This window comes from Calonectris borealis, chromosome 11 (genome assembly GCF_964195595.1).
Source record: "Calonectris borealis chromosome 11, bCalBor7.hap1.2, whole genome shotgun sequence".
Classification (NCBI taxonomy): Eukaryota; Metazoa; Chordata; class Aves; order Procellariiformes; family Procellariidae; genus Calonectris; species Calonectris borealis.
This window is the reverse complement of record NC_134322.1, coordinates 19,421,551-19,441,047: the sequence shown is the minus strand read 5'-3', so window position 1 is coordinate 19,441,047 and position 19,497 is coordinate 19,421,551. Positions and strand designations below refer to the sequence as shown.

The 19,497-nt window shown below is 35.6% G+C and overlaps 1 protein-coding gene across 12 annotated transcripts in view; it reads left to right on the top strand.

The window, feature by feature from the left end:
- VPS13C (vacuolar protein sorting 13 homolog C) overlaps positions 1-19,497 on the top strand; it is a 100,766-nt gene that overhangs the window by 29,096 nt on the left and 52,173 nt on the right. For all 12 annotated transcript variants that reach the window (XR_012675255.1, XR_012675256.1, XR_012675254.1 and 9 more), the window contains 22 exons: positions 319-511; positions 660-774; positions 1,106-1,242; positions 1,955-2,081; positions 2,739-2,856; positions 3,324-3,453; positions 3,838-3,916; positions 4,808-4,947; positions 5,556-5,709; positions 6,148-6,224; positions 6,385-6,444; positions 8,746-8,899; positions 10,226-10,342; positions 11,685-11,788; positions 12,097-12,264; positions 13,056-13,360; positions 13,676-13,823; positions 14,653-14,761; positions 15,208-15,341; positions 17,386-17,542; positions 18,292-18,371; positions 19,231-19,290. Coding sequence is in view for 9 of the 12 variants with exons in the window: in XM_075160311.1 (XP_075016412.1) it covers positions 319-511; positions 660-774; positions 1,106-1,242; positions 1,955-2,081; positions 2,739-2,856; positions 3,324-3,453; positions 3,838-3,916; positions 4,808-4,947; positions 5,556-5,709; positions 6,148-6,224; positions 6,385-6,444; positions 8,746-8,899; positions 10,226-10,342; positions 11,685-11,788; positions 12,097-12,264; positions 13,056-13,360; positions 13,676-13,823; positions 14,653-14,761; positions 15,208-15,341; positions 17,386-17,542; positions 18,292-18,371; positions 19,231-19,290 (2,866 nt within the window). In the remaining 3 variants the exon portion in view is untranslated. The remainder of the gene's footprint in view (positions 1-318; positions 512-659; positions 775-1,105; positions 1,243-1,954; positions 2,082-2,738; positions 2,857-3,323; positions 3,454-3,837; positions 3,917-4,807; positions 4,948-5,555; positions 5,710-6,147; positions 6,225-6,384; positions 6,445-8,745; positions 8,900-10,225; positions 10,343-11,684; positions 11,789-12,096; positions 12,265-13,055; positions 13,361-13,675; positions 13,824-14,652; positions 14,762-15,207; positions 15,342-17,385; positions 17,543-18,291; positions 18,372-19,230; positions 19,291-19,497) is intronic.

Here is a 19,497-nt window from a genome sequence, read left to right as displayed (position 1 = left end):
TACTCTTTTTTCACCTGTAACATAAATATTCTGCCTTTCTTTTCTCTTGCAACTGATTCTCTTAATAAACATGAGCTGAAAGTTGCAGATAACAGATGGTAAAAAGAAAATATCACCCTTGTGTTGCTGTGAACAACTTGCCTCCTATTTATTTTTCCAATTTATTAATGTAACAATTTCTTAACTATGTGGTATGTTAGTCCTATGAAGCTAGTCATGTTTGGCTTTATCAAAGGCTTTCTCATCTTGCTTGTCTTTCCTAGATGGAACTGTGTTCTGTATTCTAATTAAGTGTATTTAACTATTCATCTTCTTTAGAGTTGAAGCAAAGCTTGAAAACTGGTACGTTACAGGCCTGAGACAAGAAAACATTGTACCATCTCTTGTGGCTTCCATAGGGGATAGCAAGTCTTCTCTACTTAAGATAGAGTTTAATGTTAACCCAGAGGATAGTACTGCTGACCAGAGTCTTACTATTGAATCACAGCCTGTGGAAATAAAATATGATGCAGTGAGTAGTAACCAAAACTCTTACCTTTTCTTCTGATTCTCCTTTCTTTGCTGTTATTCTCTTTGCTTTGTCAAGATCTATTTTTGAGTTTTTACTGAGTGACTTCTGTGTATATTGATAATTCTTGTCTGTCTTTTTTTTTGAAAAGAGAACAATAAATGCAATGGTAGAATTCTTTCAGACAAGTAAGGGAGTGGATCTTGAAAGATTAACATCAGCCACATTAATGAAGCTGGAAGAAATCAAGGAAAGAACTGCTACGGGTAAGATGCTAACAAATCTCACCTGAGGTGAACCCCGAATGTCTTAAAATGTTTTGATATGATTTTCTAAACACTTTGCTTATGTTTTGATTGCTGGCCAAATAGCATGATCGGTTTTTTTTCCTTGAGTTTTTGACTTGGAGGATTAGTGCATGTTTTGTGGGGAGGAGCACTGAGTTTAGTAAGAAATCAGTAGAATGTTACAAAAGTAAGTCTTTACTCAAGATGCGTTATCTTTCAGATAGATAGCATCTTTTTATATGTTGACTGGAACAAATGTTTCACTTGTGAATAGCATTTCAATTTTAATGTCCCTTCCTTTTTATTTAAGGATTAGTTCATATTATTGAAATGAGGAAAGTCCTTGACTTGAAGATTAATCTGAAACCTTCCTACCTTGTGATTCCACAGACGGGTTTCTACCATGAAAAATCAGATTTGCTGATTTTGGACTTTGGTACATTTCAGGTATAAATGACCTCTCTTACAAGCTCAAAGGAAGAAAAGATTCTTTTCTCTTAACATAGCTGTCATCTGAAACTATTTTGTTTTCAGAAGGCAAAGATGATCATCTGTGTGAATGTGTTTTAACTAACTATATTTCTTACCAAATATATTTGGGCCAGCAATTTGATCAATGTTCAGAGCTGTTAAGTTGTCTGTGACATACTTGTACTAGTTAATCTCCTCAGGAAACATTTTCATTTTGTAATCATGATTGTAATAGCTTATCATTTAATATCTTTCATTTCTTCAGCAAAACACATGAACTTTTGTTTCCTTTTTTGTAAAATGCTAGCCTTTTATTAATAAAAGAGAATATAATTTTTCTCTTGGAGTTTGAATGTTGATTCCCTTGTTCCTATAAAATTGAAAGATTAAAATAATTTAACTTGATGTTAGCTGACTGATTAAATATTTATTTTAGTTGTACTCCAGGAGTAAACTTGTAAAATAATAAGAAAAATTCTTTTTTGCATAACTTGAATTAAATAGATTGATAGAAGTTAAAAAAAAAATCTACTTATTCTTGGTAAGTCAAGAATTAAGATCTTTTCTCTGTAAGAGTCCAAATGTCAATCATAAACTCCTATGAATCATCTTTTTCATCTTCACTAGAATTAATAGCACATCTATGTAAGTTTTAGACTTAACTTTATCTTGTCCTTTATGTGTTTAGCTGAACAGCATAAATCAAGGCAGTAGCCAAGCTTCTAGCTTTTCATCTTTAGAGGAGATTATGGACAAAGCTTATGACAAGTTTGACGTGGAAATAAAAAATGTGCAACTTCTTTTTGGAAGAACAGGTAACAAAACAACATAGTTGCTGTTTACTGAAAAGATCGATGAAGGCTACTTACCTGTAGTAAATAAATACGTTTTTTAAAGAAAAAACGCAAACCAAAACCAGTAGTAAACTAAAAGATAGATTATAATACATGTGTCTGGTATTAAACTGTGAAAAAATTTGTTAGTTTCTCTTCAAACAGCTGCTTGCTTTTTGTTTGGACTTGTGTATCACCTCTTTACTTTGATGCCAGCAAGCAACATAAATGCATAGAACTGTTATGTTTTCTGTCATATGCAGGAAAATACAGCTAAAACTGGCCTTAATGCTTCATTTGGACTTAAGTTTGTGCAGTCAACAGAATGCTAGGTTACTGTTTTATATTTATCTATCCATGTATCTATCTCTCTATTTTTTTTTTTAGGGTTCTATGTTCAGCTACATCTTTTAGTGTAGAATGGGGCCCAAGGCTGCTAAGGCAATATAGTGTTAAGAACTATTGAAAATGGATTCAAAAGCTCTTAAAATACTTTACCTGAATTGTTCTAAGTTTCTCTAGTTTGTAGGTGGGTTCTTTATCCTTTCCTAGTGATGCCATTTGATTACTTTAATGATACCTTAATTAAAGCAATTAGCAAGCGATGTTTTTTCATCTAAATTTACTGAACATTTGCAGGTGAAGACTGGAAGAAGGCTCGTTTTCAACATCCATCAACTTTGCACATATTACAGCCTATGGATATTCATGTACAGTTGGCAAAATCGATGGTGGAAAGAGATACCAGGATGGCAAAGTAATATATTAATGTTGAAAGGACTTCGTTTTAATTACTGTGTACTTACAGAAAACTGTATTTTCCCCAAAGGTTCAGTTACGCTTTATAATTTGAAGGTATTAACTTAAGAAGTAGAAGTAACTTACTACTTTTTATGAAACCTTTTTTGGCTAGTAGTTCCCTGGTCACCTTCACTGGTTACTAACTATACTGTTTAAACTGAGTCCAAGACCTGTTTTTAATGCAGAATCACTAGCTGTACTGTGATGTGATCTGTATATATGAGTATAGAATCATAGAATCATACAGGTTGGAAAAGACCTCTAAGATCATCGTGTCCAACCGTCAACCCAACACCACCATGCCCACTACACCATGTCCCTAAGGGCCTCATCTACACGTCTTATAGATATTGGTAAGATTTAAACCAAGAATTGGTATGTACTTTTTTGTCTTGGAGTTTACTCACATTTTTTTTAAAAAAGGTTTAAAGTGTCAGGAGGACTTCCTTTGGTGCATGTCAGACTCTCTGACCAGAAAATCAAGGCAATTTTTGATCTGATTGATAGCATTCCATTGCCTCAGAAGTCATCTGTGTCAATTCCAAGCACAAAGGTAAGCTGACTATAACTAAGAAAACTGAAATAAAAAAAATGACATCACTAAAGTGATCATTGTAAGTGTGAATTCCTGCTAATGTCTGTGGTCGCCTTCACTTGAAATAAGAGATCTGTTGCCAAACTGAGTTAGGCAAAGTGTCTTCATTATGACTTACCATCAGAACGTGCTGGGCTTATTCAGACAGGGCTAGCTTAGCCTTTGTCACTGTCCTGCTGGTTTCAATATAAGTATTGGCAAAACTGACCTTTCTAAGTAATATGGGGGAGGCAAGGTGACACATGCATCATCAGTAGAAAATATGACTGAACACACCAAGTTATACAAATTTTAAAGCAGTGATTTATTTTTTTTTCTTTTTTCTTTTTTCCCTCCCTCTAGGTACCAGCTATTCCCACAATTCCTGTTGTTAGTAAAGGGTTACTTAATACACCCCAGTTGTTAGCAGAAATAGTGTCAGGTAAGAAGCTACAGATAAGCCTTTGTAAAAGTAGAAGGCCATAACTTACGGAATAGCTAACACTTTCAGGCTGCTATTGATCTTAAAACATGTTATAAGGACAGTAGAGATGAATATGATTGATCATCTCTAACTTCAAGTGCATAAGAAGATTCGATTAAGATGCTGATGTTACCTCAGAATAATAAAGTTGCTTTTTTTAAAAAGCAAAAAACCTTTTTTTGGGATGAATTAGTATTATGCATAAACAACCTCTTCAAATGTAAGCAAGCTATTAATTACAACTGTACTAGGATGCCATTAGCAAACCAATTTAATTATTCAGATGTCATGAGACACCTTTTTAGCAGAGAGTGTTGAGGAACCTGTTATTTCAGAACTGACTTAAATCTAAGCATGGATTTAGCCAAATACTAATCTGCTGCTGCTGCCACTTCAGGACACATACTTTGGGGTGAGCACATAAAAAAGGTAACATGTCTAAAGGATGTGTACACTTGCACTGAGCAGCCAACAAATGGCAAATTACTGTATTGACACTGTGGATTTGGGCACTTACTTCCTTGGCTGTTCTAGAGAAGAACTTTATTACAGCGGAACCTGGGAAACTTGTTTTCTGGAGCTTACTTTATAATGGGTTTTCCTTATATGTGTCCTTGAACATCTAATGATACAGCTAAACTCTAGTGCTTTCCTTAACAGGGCTTTAATTTTCTTCACTTTTAGTTCAATGGGTAAGAAAGCAGTGTAGATCTAAAAAGTATACTTTGTCAGATTAGGTTTAAACGGCTCATACAGTTTAAAATCCCATTGGAATGGGAAAGAGAGGGTGGGATATTTACCCGTTTCTGGAAAAAGGTTACTAAGGAGGAAATCGCTTCTCTTCTGTAGACTCTGAAGAAGAATATTTTGATTTTGAGGAAAGTTCTGAACCAACTGACAGGTCACTAATTAAAGGAGAAGAAATAAGAAATAAGGAGCCTGCTAAAGAGGAGCTGACAGATATTCAGTTGAAGTTTGAAATTAAAGAGGTATGTCTCTTTAATTCTATTTTTACCTTCTATACAAAGAATATTTAAAAAAAAAATTCCAATATTCTATTACCAGTGTTCTCCAGATTTAGTGGATGCAAAAACATAGCCACCAAACAAAAAAAATACACATGTATATACATACATATTTCTATGTATGAGTTATTTATATACAGTATGCATATAAGTTCTTTTTTAATATATGGTATGTATATAAATAAAACACATACACATACTTCATCTGTGTGTATGTATTAAAAAAATCAGCAAAACAAGCCCTTTATTGCAGTGTTTTTGATAGAAAATAATAGTACGAAGTCATCATTTGGGGGTAGGGGGTGGGAAATTTGCACTGGAAGAACAAAGTAAATACCCAGGCAGGTCACTTGCAAAGAGCAGATCCCAAAATATTTCTATGATATTTATATCTCTCACCATCACACCATCACTTTTTTTTTCTATTTTTACACTTTAACTCTGTAATAAAAATCATACTTCCAGTAAAGCAGGCAAGGCATTAATTTTGCAGTTTTTTTCATTGTTGGTTTGAATGGTGAGAATACTACATGTGAAAAGATGGTATAACTGTGTATTTCTTGCTCATCCAGGTTTTAGTAGAACTCACCAGGCAAAAGAAAACTGAGGAAACAGTACTTGTATTTGATGTAATGCATCTTGGGACAGAAGCTACTGTCAGAACCTATAATTTAGCAGCTGTATCTTATTTAAAGAAAATAAGCTTGGATTACTATGAAATTGGAGGTAATAAGCAATGGAAGATAAGTATACTGGTGTGTGTGTGTATATATATATATAGTTAGTCTGAAATTGTGGCTCTCCTGTCTCTTGTGCTCACTGAAATCCAAATGTTGTTCTAGTTTTCCAGTTACAATACTTAGTATGCAACTGTCCATTGGCAGTGCTTGTCCCACTGGTACAGTTGATAAGCTCTGGACTCCCACCATAATGCTTATTAGATAAATAAATAGCTTAGTGCTCAGTCTTTGGATAGAGAAGGGGTACAGACTTCGAAGAGAAGTGAAGAGAAAAAGAGAAACCAGTGATTCATATTTGGTGGTGCAATGTATTTTAACAAACAGTATTGAAAGTTAATCCCTATCTTTAAGGCACAAATTCTTTGGTTTCCTGAAAGAACAGAAATTACCCTAACTCTAGTGTATTTCATGTGGTATGTTACAGGTAAAAAGGCACCCATTCATCTAATTAGTTCCTCAGATAAACCTGGCTTAGACCTTCTGAAGGTGGAATATATCAAGGTATACATATAAAGCTTTTAAAATTTATTTTTAAAGCACTTTTATATATTATAAAGTCTTAAACCTACTATTCAGAGCTAGTGGATTGTTTTGTATCTTCTGAAGAGCACAGTGACTGCTTGGAATTAATGTTAACCTTCATGCAAATCGTTATTTTCAGGCTGACAGAAATGGGCCACACTTTCAGACAATTTTTGACAACACTGAACAGATGATTCAAGTGAGTGCTTGCAGATTTTATTGCTTGTTTTCTTTTGGTTTGCTTGCTTAGAAGAGAGGAATCAATAAGGGTTTCTTGGCTTTCCTATTCCTCCCCCCCCCAGCCTTGCAGCAGGGAGATTTAAAGAGTTAAAATGTACTTGAAAGGTTTTATACAACTTATATTATAAGAACAGTATGTTAGTCTCTTTCTTAACCATGACAAAAAACTGTCTAGCTAGCTGATGTGGGTAAAATTCAAAATAACGTAAGAATGCATCTTCTCATGCATATGAGATCATGAAGTTCAAATGCCCAGTACGGCAAAATGTAGTGGGGTCTAGAAGTCCTTCCCTTTTCTGTCAAATAATCTGTATTGTGAGCACCACATAATCAGCACTCTCTCGGCTAAATTTGCTAAGAAGTCTAAATCCATTTATGAGTGATGCTTTTTTTTTTTTTTTTGATGGGGGGAGGGCAGAGAGGAGCATATTCTAATTCTTCACTCTGAAATATGACTCAGGAGCTTCTTGCGATACTGCGTTTTCCTCTCCATCACTTTCGTCATAGCCTCTAGAATGAGAATTTAATCTCTTAAAAATTGTTACAACATAGGGAAATGTTTTTAGATAGCAAGTACTTAACTTGTTAAGTTCTGACTAATGGTGTATTTTTGAGTCAGAGATTTCAATCTACGGAAAAACAGTGTCTTGAGGAATTCTGGAAATAAACTACAAAGGGTTGTCAGTTTTCTGTGATAGGTACTTCCCTCCCTTTATAACTTTATAGCATTATTTTGCCAGCCTTTTTTTGGTGTGAAGACTGAAATATTTCACTTGCCACCTAATAGTTTGTTGTGGTTTAACCCCAGCTAGCAGCTAAGCCCCACACAGCCGCTCGCTCACTCCCCCCCGGTGGGATAGGGGAGAGAATCAGAAGGGTAAAAGTGAGAAAACTCGTGGGTTGAGATAAAGACAGTTTAATAGGTAAAGCAAAAGCTGCGCACGCAAGCGAAGCAAAACAAGGAATTCATTCACTGCTTCCCATCGGCAGGCAGGTGTTCAGCCATCTCCAGGAAAGCAGGGCTCCATCACGCGTAACGGTTACTTGGGAAGACAAACGCCATCACTCTGAATGTTCCCCCTTCCTTCTTCTTCCCCCAGCTTTATATGCTGAGCATGACGTCATATGGTATGGAATACCCCTTTGGTCAGTTGGGGTCAGCTGTCCCAGCCGTGTCCCCTCCCAACCTCTTATGCACCCCCAGCCCACTTGCTGGTGGGGTGGGGTGAGAGGCAGAAAAGGCCTTGGCTCTGTGTAAGCCCTGCTCAGCAGGAACTAACACATCCCTGTGTTATCAACACTGTTTTCAGCCCAAATCCAAAACACAGCCCCATATCAGTTACTCGGAAGAAAATTAACTCTATCCCAGCCAAAACCAGCACATAGTTTTAGAGTACCTGTAGATTTCATCAGGGAAGTCTAGTTAACACTGGAATCTTTTTGCCAAAAAAAGGTTCCTGAAGCCATAGCAGGGGATGACAGTTCTAGTACTTCAGTGCTGCTGAGGTGGATATACATACTGAGTTGACTGACTTCACGCTATGGGAAAGTGCTGATGTTAAGAGAACTCGACTTTCTTTACATCATCAGGTGTTGCCTTGCAGCTCTTCAATGGGACTTCTGTGTCTGGAAGAATTGCATTTGGGCTCTTTATCCAATTTCAAGCCTATTCAAATGGATAACTTTTAATAAACTACATGGCAGGCACTTATTCACCTTTTGGACTCCCTCAGTGGATTTGTTGAGAAATACCTTTATACTAAGTACCTACATGGCAGCCACCTGCCACTTACGTGTTCATATAGTACTGTGTTATTGCAGGAGCATTCAAGAGCAAGTCTGTGTTTGACAGAGTATTGCTTGAGAAGACTGAATCCTGGTTTAGGTTAGACTACTTTACTCCAGGTGTATCTCTCTTAGTCATCTAATTAAGTTTTCCACTTATTTAATGCACTTTTCCACAATGAGTTTTTCACTCATTTAATGCTTCTGAATTGATTTTGTATCACTTTGCTTTTATATTGAGGAGGTTGTAGTTTAACAGTTACTGCGGTTGGGCTGTTGTTAGGTTTTCTTGTTTTCTAACCTTACCACGTTTCTGCTTTACGGAAAGCTTTTTTCCTTTATGATCTGTTGCTGGTAACACATGCAGCTTTTCTGTTTCTAAGAAATTGTTATATTCCATTGCTTTTGCACCTCAGTCCAACTCTTATACTTTTAAGTTATTTTTTTATCATATGGAGTCTCATGTTTTCAACAGGTAGCTTTTTCATCATTGAACCTTCTACTGCATACAGAGGCCCTTATGTCTGCTGTCAGTTTTCTAACAGCTGTTAGCCCATCAGGCAATGAAAGTAGAGGAGACACACCAACTAAAGACAAAAAGCAAGAGGATGACACTAGATTGAAGAAAGGTATAGTTGTGTTTGTCAAAATGATTGTTCTGAAAGGATCAAATCCAGAAAAACCTGATTAGCTTTGTAGTGTGGAGTGAAGATCAAAGCTCATGTGACTGTGGCTCACCAGGCTGGAGGACTGATTTAAAAAAAAACAATAAATGAAACTATGATTACGATCATAAATGGTGGCTTCAGGTGAGCTTTCTATTCTTGTGTTTCATTGTAATTTCACGAATAGACTTGAATTTGAATAAATGAGATTTCTGTGAGCTTAGAGGACTTGAACAGCAGCATGATCTTAGTGTTCATGGTAAAATAAAGGAGATAAATAGTACTTTGATGATTATGCTATGTTATTGATCTAGGCCACTTAAATATACTTTCAGAGAAGTAGTCGAGTCCTTTGCTAGCCTAATGAAAATCTTGCTGTTCCTGTAGCACTGAAACAAAAAATGAATTTGTATCAAAATAGGCTCAGAGGGGAGCAGTTGCACTGTCTTTAACACTAAGTGCAAAACTCAAGCATCAGGTGAGCTGGAAACGAGGTATCTAGTGAAGGGTGTTCAGAATCACTTATAATTTTAAATGACCTGTGTCTGAATCTGCAGGCTGAAAAAGAAGCTGCTGCTGTGCACAGTTTAACAAAGCCCATAAATATTTGAGCTCTTGGATTAACACTTTGCTACTCTTGGTTAGTGAAAGTACAGACCATTGGTGAGGTCTGATGGCTTCTGGTCTTCCCCCTAGATAGTTTTTTGACACTTGTGTGTGACTTCACCTTATTCTACCCAGCCTTAACACTTGCTCTCGTAAAACCTGGATGTTGGCTGCCTGAAATAGGTTTCCAAGGTTTGCTCTTTCTTATAAGCATGAAGTTTAAGAGAAAACTTCCTACATTAGGTTCTTGGAATAGGAAATATTAGATAACCTGAAAAAACACTACTGTAACCTATTGAGTTATTGACTTAATGTTAAAAATAAGTATACTGTGTGATTTATTTCCTCTTAACCCAGCAATTACCCTTCATTTAAAAAAAGTAAAATTGTTCCAATAGAGAGTCATCGCTAGATGGGAGTAATATCAGACATAGAATTACAAGCAAATGCTGACATGTTTTACTCTTATCAGTAGAGTTACCTTCAGAGGAAGACTTGTTGCTCTAAGACGGGATATTACAGACTTAATCATGACAGTGGTGATGAAAAAAACTATAGGAAACAAAACTAAGTCATCTGAATGCAAAAAAACCCCCTAGACCAAAAGAACCCTCAAATACTCTCAGGAATTTAAGTAAAAATCAATTATATGTACCTTGAAAATCCCCCCTCTCTCATTTCTAGTGGCTAGACCTTCCAAGGATAAGGACGTCTTTGACTTCAAGCTTTTTGCCAAGCTGGATGCCTTCTGTTTAAATATTTGTGATGAAAAAAACAACATTGCAGAGATCAAGATACAAGGTATTAAATTCTTCTTTAGTAGTAACTGATATAGTAGTTTAATTTCAAGGCAACTGCTAATAATGGGACTAAAAGATAATTAAGGTATAAATTTTCAGCATCTGACTTTTTTTTTTAAAAATTATTATTGTTATCTGTACAAACATGGCTTGTGATATTGTTTTCAAAGTCAGTCTTCTAGGCTGTCATAATGTTTTGGCCTCCAGCTAGAAAAGCATGGTATGTTATTCTTCAGGTAGTTAGGTTCACGTTTTGAAAGAGTTTGATTATGGGTGGCTTTTCATGTTGTACTAAGCTTTGGATATTTTTCTGCTATACCTGATTTATTTAGGATAAAAAAAACTTAAAACTGTTTTCTTTGGTTTTGAACTCCTAGGGTTTGTTTAGGTTTCTTGTTTTGGTTTTGTTTTCTTGATTCTTTTTTACCCCTCAGAGGGGCTATCAATAATTTGGGGTGGGGGGAGTGGAGAGGGAGGCGAAGTTTCAGTTCCAAGTTTGGCTCTAGCTGCCATCCTAATAGCTGCCAAAAATCGAATATTTATGAATGTGTGATATACAAGAATATGTAATACAGTTCATAAAAAGTCTCTTGCTCATGCCCATCTCTAAATCACGTGATGCATTCACACAAGATTTTGTATAAGGAAGTGTTGTATTCAAATACAGTATAGTAACACCTCTTTTGATAGAAAATCTCAGTAAACTAGCTCAGTAGCTTGGTTATTAAGAGACGGATTATTGTTTGAATATTTTTCTATGCATAGTAGCTCGTTTCTTTCCAGAGATGATTGATATTGAGACAGTATCTGTATTAGAAATTTTTCTATTTTGTTTTGTTCAAAGCTGTAGTATGGTCACATTCTCAAAGCTTAATAACAGACAGCATAGCGTATGGACTTCGGTTTGAACTCTAGACAATATACTTATGTTCTGTGTCTCACTAATAAAATGCAAAAAGTCTCTATTTCCAGAACTTATAAAACTCTCTTTCTTTTGGAGAAATTGTGGTAGTTTGGGAATTACTTCTAATTATTCTGATTTGGAAACAGAGAGACTAAAACGCCTTGGATCGAATAGAGCTCTCTCATTTACAGTCCCTTCAGCAAGGGATGTGGTAAATGACTTAGATCATTTGGAAACAGAGGAGAGAATCAAGTGTGTTTATGTTTTTCTTGCAAATCTTTGTTGAATTTAGCAAACTATTAACAAAATAATTGTTTGTTGCAAGGTATAATTTCTGTAACTTTTCTCACCTCCCCTGCTGGTGTCGTGTGTCCCCACCGTGAAAATGAACGTTATTTCTGTTATGCAATACTACTGTTTCTCTCTTTATACTTTACAGGTCTTGACTCATCTCTTCTCCTTCAGCCAAGTCACACTGTATTCTTTGCCCGACTTAAAGACATAGTTGTCACGGATGTTGATTTAAGGACCCTTCATAAAAAAGTACTCAACTACAAGATTTTAAATTTTATTTGATTCTTCGTTAGTTTTGTGTGTATAGAAGTGAAATGTGATACATATTCTTATTCCACTCTTTTAAAAATATTTGATTTGTCATGAATACCTCTTTTCAAATAAGATACATGGTAAAGCATACTTTTCATATTAGAAGAATGGATGACCAAAAAGATTTAAAAAAAAAAATAATCTAACTTATACATCTGATAGGCTGACGATATATTTAGTTCTTTGTGTTAAGTACCTTTTTAGAAGCTGCTGATGGCTGGTAAGTACTGTTTCTCTCTTTCTAGGCTGTGTCTATAGTAGGAGATGAAGTTTTCAGTTTCAATCTGACGTTAGATCCATATGCTACTGAGGGAGAAGCCTACACTGACATGTCAAAAGTGGATGGTACCGTATCTTTGAAAGTAGGCTGTATTCAAATAGTATACCTTCACAAATTTCTCATGTCTCTTCTGGTAAGTCTTTTTTTCCTTTGTATGCTTCTGCTTCCTTGTTTGTGCCCTCAGTACAATTGGTAACTTAAGTTTCTGAAACAGAAAGGATAGGCTTAATTTTTCATGTGTACTATTAAAAAACTTTGATAAGTAACTTTTAACTGGTTTGAATTTCAAAAAACTAACACAGTGCAAGTGGGTCACTTCCCACCCTCTGCTTTGGAAATAGAGAAAAGCTTGGTGCTATTAAGGTATTATGGGGGTTTTGTGTTCGCCGCCCTCTCCACCCTGGCAAAACCCTGAGTTCATTGCAAACATATCTGAGCTAACATTAGAGGCAAAACTTTCTGCAAGGTTAGATGCTATGAGGACTGAAATTAATCACTGTAAATATTTGTACCTTCGTCAAGTATCCTAATGTTGGCTTTTTCAATAAATAAATAAATAAAGCGCTAGTGGGCTTTCTGTCATTCAGTACTGGCTTTAATAGGAATTAGTATTCACTGGGGGCAAAGAGGGGCTCTAAAAATAATGTGTCCCCAAAAGCTAATGAGGTAAAAGAATCTTGTAGCTAATGAAGGAAGAAAAAGTAGAGACGGCTTTAAAATGAGTCGATTGTATTGGTTAGTACTTTTTTGACCCTCAATAAGAGGTCATGACAGAAGGCTCTCAGTTGTCTTTCCCCAGGGAAAATTTAACATGTTAGGCAGCATAATTGGTGGTTGATGTTGGTTGATGTAAAATGAGAGAGTAATTTAGATTAAAAAACTGTTTACAGACATTTCTTCTTTCTCTTCAACGGCTTATTCTAGACCTTCTTGAACAACTTTCAGACAGCTAAGGAGGCACTGAGTGCTGCTACAGTCCAAGCTGCAGAAAAGGCTGCTACCAGTGTAAAAGACCTGGCTCAAAGGAGTTTTCGGCTTGCAATGGACATTCACGTGAAAGCACCAGTTATAGTCATTCCTCAGTCCTCAGTTTCCCCCAATGCTATAGTAATAGATCTTGGCTTGATTAAGGTTCAGAACCAGTTTAGCTTGGTGTCTCCAGAAGGCAGTTTGCTCCCTCCAGTCATTGACAAAATGGATGTGCAGCTGACAAAGCTGAAACTGTCTCGGTAAAGTGCACTTTACTAAGTAATGCCTTAGCTAATTGCTAATATTAATACTCTATAGGATATTAATGTACTTGCTTAGAAACTGTGGTTGGTGACAGTGTCAAATACTTGGTGTTAAACCTGTTATCTTACGGGCAAATAGATCAGTAGTAAAATAAGATACTGTTCTGCTCAGGAAGCCGTTTAAGCCTAAAGAGATACTACATTTGAGATTTTAAGATGTTGCTTCGAAAATGTAACATATGACTTAACTTCTAACTTCCCCACCATGTGTGGGTTTTTTTGTTTGTTTGTTTTTTCCTCCTTTGTTTTAAGGACCACTATGGAGACAGGTTTGTCGCATCCAGACATTCAGATACTTCACCCTATTAATTTAAGCCTGTCTGTGAAACGAAATCTATCTGCAGCTTGGTTTCACAAATTACCGGTATTGGAGATCACCGGGTATCTGGATACAATGAATGTAAGTCTTGTGAGAAGAGGGTGGTGAGAAGCTCATGATAATACTTAATGTACGACTAACCTTTATGTTATTTCTGGACACAAAGGTGCAAGAAGCTGCAAATTTTTAGTAGCTGTGGAGTGAGTTTCAGGGATGTCAACAGGGTTTAACCTACCTGTGTGAATGTAGAAGTTTCTCATATAAAACACCGGAACTACTGTGTACATTTCTTAAACTGAGAGAAAGAAAAGAGAAAACTCAAAGGGATGTCGAGGAGTCTTATTTATTCCCTGCAATAAGGCAGGACCAACTTAAATCAAATGTTTTTGTGACCAGTTCTCTGAGTGAGTCTTTTTTCAGTGCCTTTTTTTTTTTAAAAAAAAAAAAAACAGAATCTTCTTGAGAGGAATTTAAATTTATGCAAGTATTTGCCTTAGTAACTCCAGCTTCATAACTTCCTATTTCCTGTGAATGACCTCAAGATAGTTGTTTTTTGTGGCAGTTTATTTACTGTGAAAGAAAATACCAGGTATATCTTGGGTGAAACGGATTAAAATATCATGAAGTACATGTCATTTACAGGAAAGTATTAAAGACATAGATACGCTAAATAAAGGCTGCAATATATATTGATACAGCTTTAGATGCCATGACCTTCTTTAATCTCCTAATCCTTAAACAATAAGCTGTTAAAAGAATTTCATTGTGTGTTATTTAAGGGACGATGCTCCTGACAAAATAGCTGTAAATAAGCACTCTTCTTGCCAAGAAACATTGTTGTTCTTTGCTAGCTAGTTATAAGTTTAAAGACCAATGTATTTTTCCTGAAAACTGATCTGCAATTTTGTAGGTTGTGTTAAGTCAAGAGGATTTAAATGTCTTTCTCAAAGTGTTGACAGAAAACCTTGGTGAAGCAGAAGAAAAACACACGCATGCAAAATCAGTACTGCAAAAGGAAGGTCAGAGATGGAATTTGTTTGTCATAAATACTAAGTGTGTTAGCTTTCAGGAATAATGAAAAGCATTTATTATCTGGAAAGCAAGCTTAGATCTGAGAGTGTGATGTGTAAGTGATAAATTCTTGTCTTTTTAATTTTGCAAGGACAGTGTTCATACTTTAATACTTCAAAAAAGTGGAAGCGTTACAAGACAAAATTTGGTAATCACGTTAGCTAAATTGTCATGGAACTAGCAAGGTATTGAGATGTCACAGTTGTCACAGTTGCCAGAACATGTTTCCATTTCCTTTGCCTGCTCTGGAGTTAAAGGCTCTGCTTGTGGAAATGTTGTTAGCTTATCTTAGGTAAATGTAAACCAACTAAATTAATAGAAGAATTGTATATGTTTCTTGAGCTAAACAAATGGTGGGAGTTTCAAAAGTTAACAAATTTATTGAATGCTTCAGGTAAAACCAAAGAAATGGAGAAATCGGTTTTGATGCAGGATAAGAGTGTTGCAGAAGGAATGCTGCCTGAAAAGAGAAAAAGAACATTAAATGAAGACATAATCAATATGCTACTTAATTTTGAAATCAAAGAGGTGTGTATCCATCTGTAATATTTATTGTTACTGAATCCAGTAGTCAAGTTTGTTTCTTGGAAGTAAAGGGCATTTTAACTGTTTAAAGAAAACGGTACATACTAACAAAAAGAAAACAAACAAAAAACCCCCAGAACCCAGATTTTTCAGCTGTTTCTTTAGCTGTTTTCTTTTGCCTATATTATATGAGATTGTATTCATAGAATATTTAACATACGCAATACATCTAACAGGGAAAACCAGACTTCTTTAGATGTTCTGCACTCACCTAGCCTTAATCCTTCATAATGCTGCAAATGATTCTCTTAGTAACAAACCAGCTGAAATAGTTAAGCTAGAACTAGTATTTTTCCCGTAGAGATACTAAGCCTGAAGGTTAGGTTGTAGATGAAGTACTGAGAAAATGCACAAGCAATCAATTAACAAAGATACCTATGCATAAGAAATTGTCCAAGCATGTTTTTTCTCTGAAGATGTCTGTGATACTTAAATGCGAAGAGCTCAGCATGGCCTTTCATTTTTTTCAAGAGTCAGACCAAACGGCTTAGATATGCAGGTTACTTTAAGAAACTGCGGGGTTTGTTGTTTTGGTGATGTTTTTGGTTTTGGGGTTTGTTTTTTTTTTTTGGTGTGTAACTTTTGTTTCGCTAAATCTCTGGATGTTTTTGTCCAGATTTTGTAGACAGGAAAAATAGGAACCCAGATTTTGTAGACAGGGAAAAAACCCCACCTTCAAACCCAAAACTATTCTATTGCCAAGTGAGCGTTGCATTCAAAGACTAGAAACTTCCTCCTATCCCCAGCCATCAGGGAAACCTTCTCTGTGTGAATGATATGAAATCATATAGGAAAACTTAGTTTTAAGGGCATTAGAAATATTTGTCCTACAGCTGAAGTGGGACAGGTAGCAAGTTGATACCGTTCCAGGTTTTAGGTTTTCTTAGTTTTTGCAGAATTACAGTTGCAATTGGCTGATGAGGTACCTGTCCACAAACAGCATGTAGTTATCCAACACGTATCACTAGTACCTTTGGCAGCTGCTAACTTTCAGATTTGCTGTCTTGGCTGTGAAGAATTTTTTTTAATGGTAGGACTGAGGCATATTACAGGCTAGCCTATAGTGCTCCATGTTGTCTTATTTAATATATCTTATGAACAATTCTGTCTTGTTTAATACAGTTTTACACATGCTTCACATGGAAGTTTTTACTAAGGTGGTGTCCACATTGTCTGTGGACTGTATATGTTGGGTGATTAATGATAAAATGCTAATTTGTTAGTGTACAAAGAGTATGCCACATAATGATGCAGACAAAGTATTGACAAACTTGAATTCTTTAAATTCCTTGTGTGGTAAATTGTTAGGTTGAGGCACTATTTTTATTTCCCAAGAATGGATGATAATTGCCTCATGAAATAATTGCTTTGAAATTAACATTGTTCTTTAATAACTATATCTAGTTCTTCCACATTTAGAAACACAAGCTCTTTTTCATTTTCAACAATCTAATCAGTGTAATGCTTAAAATCTTCTGTAAATGAAGAATTGTAATGTTGAAACGTTTCTGTGTCCTAATTATTATTTGCATAGCATCAGATATTCAAAGATCGATTCACATTGCTATCTGTTCTCTACTGCCCTTCCTTCCAGACCAGTATGATCTGTAGTAACTGTTTTTTCCGTATTCAAACTCTGTATGTAGTACTGTGTAGTGTCTGATTACAAAACTAAAGCATAGCTTGACAAGGTAAAGATACACTGCTAGGCCAACAAAACTAAATTCTAGCCAAATTAATAGACTTGGGATTTTTGTTTTGTTGTTGAAGGAGTTAAGAAGTGATTGGTTGCTTGGCCAAGAGGAACAGAACGGGGAGGGGGGGAAAAATCTTTTACAAACTGGTGTTGTAGGTTCTCTTCTAAAAAAGCAAAAAGTCTAGATTAATGCTACTTTTGAAGCTTAGCTGAGGAGATAGTGCCCAATTATAACTGCATGCCATAATATCTGGACAGCTTTACTGAAGTATTTCCCTTTCCATATTCAAGGTTGTAATAACCTTGATGAAGCAGGTTCAGAAGGAGAGATATCCATCACATATTCTAACTGTGCTACAGCTTGGAACCGAAACCAAAATTAGAAATCATGAATTGACTGCAGCAGCATATCTGAAAAAAATTATTATGAGATACATTGAAATAAACGGTAAGTCGTCTAGAAAACTGGTATGCATCAGTACAGTGTGTGCAATCAGCTTTTGTAGCAAGAGGATAGCATGCTCAAAAATAAGAATAATTGGCAGGGGGAAAAAAAAAGGGCATGAGGTTACATGCCAAATGCACTTAATGACGCTGTCCTGTGTAATTTAGATTCAATTAATCTGTTTTACCAAGTTTTACTCCTGTTGTTAGAGTTAGCTTGAGTTAATTTATTTGAGTTAGTTGCCTACTTTGAGTAGGAATGGTCATTCCTAAGAAGTATTCTATCTGTTCAGAGTGTTTTGATGAGCTTCTGAATCTGTGCTTTGTGACAGTTCTGGCGGCACTGGAAATCCAGTGTGCTTCCTTGATTGGTCAGGTAACAACTCAAAGTGATATTGAAGTAATAACTGAAATAGCCGTGTATTCAAAGTAGAAAAGTATGGTTTTGAATATAAAAACCTAAAGATAAGAATGCAAAACTAATTATAGGAATGCAAATAACTTTCTAATTCTGAATCTTCTTTCAGGACCAAGATAAGTTAATTTTGACTAGTTTAATTAAAAAAAAAAAGTGAATACAGCATTTCACAAGGTAATGCTTAATCTGCACTTCTCAGTGAGAAGAGATGTTTACCTTCGCTATTTCAGCAAGTATATAATTAGCATATAATTGAGAATTAGCATGGAGGCATTCCACAGGTGGAGTAAAGCTTGTGAGTGGAAATACTTTACAGTTTTATTTCTTTATTGCAGACTCAAAAGGAGATCCTCTTTGCATTATTAATTCTTCAAGTGAGACAGATGAACATCTTCTGAAAATGGAATACATTAAGGTTTCAATACCTTTTAATTAAGATTATATGGGGAGTAAAAGAAGGCTTCCATACTTAGCCTGTGTTAGGTTTTTTTTTTTCACTTGTTTCAAAACCTGTAGGATTCGTATCTAAAACTTATCTAGGTCTTCTCCCAAATACCTTTTTTTCAACTTAACCATTTCATTTCACTCTCCACTGCTTCCATATAGTGCTTGCTTCATAAGTCAACACAGTTACTGAAATCACTGGTGAAACCAAATGTTTGTATGCATTCTACTCTGTGAACAATACAGATTAGTACCTTTGTGAAACTTAATAGGTGAGGTAGTCTTTGCCTACGTAAGTGATAGGAGGCTCTCTACAGGTGGTGAAACTAGCATTTGAGGAGTTATTAGTTGGTAGCTAGAGTTCTTGAGCTTTTATTAAAGGAAAAAAAGTGCCCTTCAAAAACTGCACGAATACTTGGGAATCTGATGGGTTGTAGAACCAGTGGGCTACTCATACTCTCCTCTATAATGACATCATTTTTGTAGAGAAAAACAAGTTAATTTCATCTGACAAAGTACTAAGCATAAATTGATCCAGTTTAAATAGATCCTAGATAAGAGAAAATTTTGTAACTGGCCAGTTGAACGTTCACAAAATATGTGCTATAAAATGTCACTGAGCAGAGCATTGTAAGTACCCCATTCTGGTTGCCTTGATCATGTGCTTTATTTAGAGAACTTGTTTCTTCAGGCTTCATCGTTTTCCTTTGGTTTTTTTTCAATGGGAATAATCCATATGTGTGTGTGGTAAATTCAATTAATTCAGTTTATGAATTCAGTTAATTAAGTAGAGACTAACTGTGTGCTTGGGCTTTTTTTTCTTCCTTTAGGCTGATGCTGATGGACCAGAATTTGTTACTACTTACAGAAGCACCAAGCAAAACATCAATGTAAGTACTGGATGTATTTAATTTTTTTTTTTAAAGCTTCTCAAATAGTAACAGCTGTGTAAACTTTGTTAGTTGCCCACTTTGTCTCATCTCATTGAAGAGGAAAAAAAAACCAAACCAACCCAAAAACCAAACCCCTGACTCTCTCATCATTAAAGCTTACTGCTTTATATTTAACTTCAAAGAGAAATCCAGGAGGAAAAAAGA